Raw genomic sequence first — 6,399 nt, forward strand, 5'->3', positions numbered from 1 at the left:
AGGACTCAATTACCCATAATTCAAAATGAAACGCATGTTTCAAAAATCCCAAAAGCACGATTTTCGGGACAACCGTGACAGTCATTTTGAGCCGTAATTGGGGTATGTTTGACTCTCCACGCTTCCAGGTTTGAACGAGTTTTGCAGACATGTCATATCTCCCAAAAGTGTGCACCGTGTTATTCATAGAGGCGTAAAGAATCATTACAGCATTCAAGGTCACCCAAGGATACGACAGTAGCTTTGCTACATGTTACATGTCCACAAAAAAATGATAGCGGACATGTAGTGTCCTGGAAACTGTTTGAATCTATAGAAAAGTGTTGTTTTTTATCTGTTGCGAGTCACTCAGGCAGAAGGGCTTGTTTTGCCGCTTTATTGTAAATGACCGCATGTGACCCCGAAATGGAACGCGGGTTCGATTCGAATCGCCCAGATCGAACACGATCGAACACTGTTCGGATTCTATGAAATGTGGGAACTTTACAGCCCAGATTTTACCACCGTGATATGCAGATATCCAGGCTCAGACTGATTAAAAACTGTTGATATTTGGGGCCTGCATGGGGGGAGTCCCGACAACGCTCTATGCAAAATTTTGAGAGCTGGCTACGTATTACTCTGAATTCAGAAAACTCTCGATTACGCTTTACGTTAAATTCCAAGTGGCTACAACACGTTAAGTAGAATCAAAACGGTGAATACGCTCTACGCAAATGCGCCAATTACGCTCTACGTTGAAGTAGAGTGGTCCATCTACGCTCTATGATCTATGTAGAATTAAAACGGCTGATTATGCTCTACGGAAAAGGACATGCGGGCCCCCATATTTCCATATCCTTCTCAGGGGAGGAGCTAGTATTATAACAAAAATAATTTTGTCGGGTTAAAAGATTATAGAATTAATTCACCCAGAAGGAGTGATGTCTATTTGGCTTTTCTGTTCTTTCTGATTTGTGTTTGTGTTTGTCTGTGTGTGGTGTTTCTGCATCGACAAAATACATACTACCAAGTACATGTATATTCATCAGATTTAATTCATTCACATGAAAAAATTAACCTTCAAGTTGTCATTTCGTCTTTCTCCTTATCCTTCCACTTCTACCATCTGGGGTTTTGTGGGGAGGAACAGTTGGTGGCCAATTCACCTTGCATAATAAATGAAATGAAACATTTAACTAAAACATACAATGTATACAGTATGTATACAAAAGACACAATGAATGTTAGTTTAGAGCTTTCACACACAAAACTAGTAGCACTGCGTACATATTCATCATCATATTGAGTGAATATTAAAGGATATTGAACGAAATGAAGCCTGCCAGCTCTAGTCCATTGTCTTTTACCATGGTTCACATTAGGCCACACCAATTTGATTGGTTGTTTCTCGGATTAATATTCGCCCTGTCTCTTTTTTTCTGATTTGCAGGTTCTAAATCAACTGCAAAATGCTCAATGAAAGACATATTTTGGTCCCAACGGTTGAAGAAAGTCCTTTTCTTCCTAGTTGTCAAAGTTTATCAATGTAACAATGCCAATTTTCTTCCATTAAAGTTAAAATCTACTGTTTTCATTATAAACCAGCCTGATATGTTCACTTTATGGCTCATATTGTAACATTTTCACTATAATGGAATGCCTTGGTCTGTTGTTTTTTTTCGCCCTGTTGCTTCATATTTTTTTCTGAAAAAATCAGAGAAACAACAAATTAAATTGGTGTGGCCTTAGGAGTGAAGTACTGTACCTGTATTGGGTATGTCTGTAGTGAGCACGTCTTTCTGTGTGTCTGTATGTTTCTGAACAGTTCAGTTTATCTACTTGCAAAGAAGGATGGGCAAAGGGTGTGAAGTCTGCCATCACTGATTGATTCCTGCTACTTGTTCTGTGTAGACTACAGGGCGACATGGGAAGGAAGCTGCGACACTTGCTGATTTTTCTTCTCATCATCCTGAAGGAGCCCAACATGCCAGAAGCTGACTGCAGCTGTGTGAAATCAGAACATATATACAACAATATATACTGTAATTGTCCCAACCTGGGCCTTACTAACATCCCTCATAACCTTCCATCATTCACATACTCGTTAAATTTAAACAATAATGAGATAGCTAGTATTCAACCTGGTGTACTCTCAAATCTACCCTCGCTCTCATCAATGTATTTAGGATCGAACAACATAACCAGCCTTAAGTTTGGTACATTCTCAAATTTAACCCGGCTCTTCAAGTTGATTATCAACTCCAACCAAATATCCAGCATTGATGTAGGGGCAATCTCAAATCTACCCAAGCTCCAGCGCTTGTCACTTACATCCAACCAACTATCCATTATTAAGGTTGGCACATTCTCTAATCTACCTAAGCTCAAATATTTGTGCCTTAGCTCCAACATGATAACAAGCATTCAGGCTGGCACGTTCTCAAATCTACCACAACTCCATTTTTTGTACCTTGACCACAACCAGATATCCAGCATTCAGGCTGGCACATTCTCAAATCTACCCCAGATCTGGTTGATGATTGACTACAACCAAATATCCAGCAATCAGGTTGGCACATTCTCAAATATACATAGATTGAACATTGGCTTCAACCAAATATCAAACATTCGAGTTGGTGACACTGTGTTCTCAAATCTACCCAAGCTTCAACAATTGCACCTGTACTCCAATAGCATAACCAGAATTCAGATTGGCACATTCTCAAATCTACCCAAGCTCTATTGGTTGAACCTGAGGTGCAACAACATAAATAGCATTCAGGTTGGTGCACTCTCAAATCTATCTGGGCTCCAACAGTTGAACCTGAACTCCAATAACATAACCAGCATTCAGGCTGGCACATTCTCAAATCTACCCATTCTTAAAAGATTGTACCTGAACTCCAACAACATACACAGCATTCAGGTTGGCACATTCTCAAATCTACCTTCCCTCAAACATTTGTACCTGCAGTCAAACCAGCTAACTGTCCTTCCCCTATTAGCCAATGACACGTTGGCATCCATTCCCGAATTATATATTGACAACAATCCCTGGCAGTGTGACTGTAAGATGACTCCCTTTAGGCAAACAATGGTTGAAACTTCTGCAGTTCTAAAACAGATAACATGTGCCCAACCTGCCAACCTCTCAGGACAAAAACTTAGAGATGTCAGTCCTGAAGATCTGGTCTGTAATGACCCAACTGAATCAACACCAAGTGTTGAGGCCCAGAGCTCATCTGCTGTAATAGTGTCAACATCTTCATTTGGCAATACAGAAATCGATGTAACCCCAACAGAATATCCTATAAGCTCCAAGTTTTTCACGCAGCTGGCTGGTCACCAATTGCAAAGCGCAAATAATTGTTTCAATGGCACAATCACGACTGAATGGAAAAGGTCAACAACTTCAACTCTTGCAGTCACTGGTACTTTCCATGAATCTGGTCTCAGTTTCCCCCTAGTACCGGTTGTCATTTTGGCTGTTGTTGGTTCAGTGATATGTCTCGCTATTGTTGTCATTTTGACAATCTGGTGCAAAAGAAGGGGGAGGGATCCTGATTCAGGTTTGAACTCCAACCCTGCTTTGCACAACACAAACACCACAGCTGTTGTAGTAACTAGTGGTCTTGATCACGAGTATGAAGATGTAGACCAACATAATCAGACAAGGCAGGGTCGGTCTCGGGCCATCACTGAATCCAACAGAAAAATACCACCTGTAATAACTAGACGTGATTCTGATCACCAGTATGAAGATGTAGACAGACATAATCAGACAGGGCAGGGCCAGTGTCAAGCCATCACTGAATCCAACACCACAGCTGTTGTAGTAACTAGTGGTCTTGATCATGAGTATGAAGATGTAGACAAGCATAATCAGACAAGGCAGGGCCAGTCTCGGGCCATCACTGAATCCAACATAAAAACAGAAGCTGTTGTAACTAGTGGTCACGATCACCAGTATGAAAATATGAAACAGCACAAGCAGACAAAGCCAAATGCCCTAAACAAGAATGCTGACTCCTGGGACAGCAAAAGTCCATTATATAATGCGAGGCAAACTGTCTCAAATATAGCCAGTGATTCCTTGGACAATAAAAGTCCATTAAATGTTGACAGCCATTCCACAGAGAATTGTGGCAAGTCTACTGGTCCACTATATACCACTGGGTCCTTGCACACTAGAAGCCCATTATATAATAGAGGGCGACAACCAAACTATGTAGGTGTGAAAACATCACAAGAGGAGCCAAAACCTACAGAAATAACCAGTGGTCACGATCAGACAGAGCAGGGTCAGTATCAGGCCACAACTCAATCTTTGGATTTTAAAGATTTATCACATGATGCACTACTAGCTGCCTTACAGACAAATCCTATGTATGTAGGTGTGAAAACACCACCAGAGGACCCAAACACTACAGAAATAACCAGTGGTCACGATCAGACAGAGCAGGGCCAGTCTCAGGCCACAACTCAATCTTTGGATTTTAAAGATTTATCACATGATGCACTACTAGCTGCCTTACAGACAAATCATATGTATGTAGGTGTGAAAACAACAGAAAAGGAGCCAAAACCTACAGAAATAACCAGTGGTCACGATCAGACAGAGCAGGGTCAGTATCATGCCACAACTCAATCCTTGGATATTAAAAATTTATCGCATGAACCATTGCTAGCTGCCCTACAGACAAATCTTATGTATGAAAGTCAGAGGACCCAAACACTACAGAAATAACCAGTGGTCAAAATCAGACTGCAGGGCCAGTCTCAGACCAACACTGAATCCTTGAATGTCAGAAATCACTAAATACCACAGGGCCAGCTTCCATGCAGGCTCACAAGTTGATACATGTAAACTTTACTTTTTATGATAGATGGGCAATAAGTCTTTAATTTCAATTTGCATTTATTGTATGCCATGCTAGTGGTTGAGCCTGTAAAGGCGAGTCTCACCCCACCCTTCAGCCTAATATGGTAGCCTTTTGGCACCAACTTTGTTGTTTATGGGGTTAGGCAGCAGGGAGAGGGTTAGATGGATAATTGTAGGAAATGAATAATCTAATGCCTTTACTGGTCAATGGTAAGTACTGCACGTATTGAAAGTTGTATGTAGTAAGTAACTTGATATTTGTATATTAAAACAATGTGTAGTAGAAAGATTTTTCTTAATAAGTTACATGATTGTACCATTTATTGCTCCTACAATTTTATTGTAATATGATGCATTTATTGTTGGTAAGTACTGAGTACTGAAGCTTGCATCTTAATAAGTAACTTAAAATTCAACTTAAAATCTAGAACATGTTCAATTAAAGAAGTGTTTAGAAGACAGGTTCTTTTTAAATAAGCAACATAATTGTATCACATATTGCTCCAACAATTTTTGTATGATGGCAGATTGTGCAACACATTTTGCTGGTCCAGAACTGAGTCAAATGAAATTGAATGAACATTTTGTATGTATGCATGAGGATGGTTCCAACTCTAGGAATATCAGCTGAAGAAACGATATACAAGTTATACATTGTATGTTTATGTTTATAATTTTCAGAAGTCATGGTTTAGACAGATATTTTTGATTAGAAGAATTTGTAACAGTTCTTTTCACAAATTTTGAGACAGCATGTGCACATTTTAAATCATGAATAGTCTGTGTAAATGTATGATTTTAATATGATTTAATGGCTGTTTTTACAACTCGGAATGATGATCAGGATTTTATTTCACTGTCTAAAGCTTTTATTCACGCAATTCAGCCTTGTGGCTGCCTAGTGATGGAGCTGTATTGTGATTTGTGTTTGTGTTTGAAATAAACCAATGATATACATATTCTAATTGACTGTATTTTCTGCCAATTGTGAAGCTTGGTTCTACAGTTGAAGAAAAAAAAACACTGATTGTGATTAACATGGATAACAGCAGACATGGTTTCAAGAGGTTAAGAGAGATCTTTAAAAGAATGATCTTTTTTATAATTCTTCAGACAGCTTAAGACAGCATGTGCATATATCTTGCATGGCTATATATTAGGATGTCCATTGTGAAGCTTGGTTCCAGTCAATAAAGGAAAACACTGATTGTGATGAACAGCACAATACCTGCCTGTACAGTTCCTTAATTCTCAAGTTGTTACTAGTGATTAGCGTCAATGTCAAAAATATTGATTATGACAACTTCAAGAGACTTAAGGCCTTACCTACAATCTAGTAGTACTGCGTCTTGGTTCTTTTACTGCATGACGAACTTCATGCATTCACAGAAACGTTAGGCCAAGTTACCCTTTCACAAAATAAATAATCATTAAGTCGAGTATGACAAAATTTGAATAGGGTCCAAGGCACCTCCTTGCCAAATTTTGAGTCATTTGCTTATAGAGGGTGTAGAAGTAAAAATATATTTTGAGTC

The 6,399-nt window shown here is 39.2% G+C and overlaps 1 protein-coding gene across 1 annotated transcript; it reads left to right on the forward strand.

Moving 5' to 3' along the window:
- Window positions 1–1,906: 1,906 nt before the first annotated feature.
- On the forward strand, window positions 1,907–5,559 carry LOC109472236. The gene is made up of 4 exons (XM_019771909.1): window positions 1,907–1,988; window positions 3,594–4,025; window positions 4,377–4,607; window positions 5,546–5,559. The coding sequence occupies exons 1-4, from the start codon at window positions 1,907–1,909 to the stop codon at window positions 5,557–5,559; spliced, it is 759 nt and encodes a 252-aa protein (XP_019627468.1).
- Window positions 5,560–6,399: the final 840 nt, after the last annotated feature.

The sequence above is a fragment of the Branchiostoma belcheri genome, unplaced genomic scaffold, assembly GCF_001625305.1.
Source record: "Branchiostoma belcheri isolate BF01 breed outbred unplaced genomic scaffold, Haploidv18h27 scaffold1, whole genome shotgun sequence".
Classification (NCBI taxonomy): domain Eukaryota; kingdom Metazoa; phylum Chordata; class Leptocardii; order Amphioxiformes; family Branchiostomatidae; genus Branchiostoma; species Branchiostoma belcheri.

What these genes read in the sequence shown, in the direction of transcription:
- LOC109472236 (XM_019771909.1), top strand. Translation starts at nt 1,907, where the DNA reads ATGGGAAGGAAGCTGCGACACTTGCTGATTTTTCTTCTCATCATCCTG. An exon ending in GCCAGAAGCTGACTGCAGCT is followed by an intron (nt 1,989 to 3,593) that starts GTGTGAAATCAG and finishes CAAACACCACAG; the next exon opens with CTGTTGTAGTAACTAGTGGT. An exon ending in TGACTCCTGGGACAGCAAAA is followed by an intron (nt 4,026 to 4,376) that starts GTCCATTATATA and finishes CTATGTATGTAG; the next exon opens with GTGTGAAAACACCACCAGAG.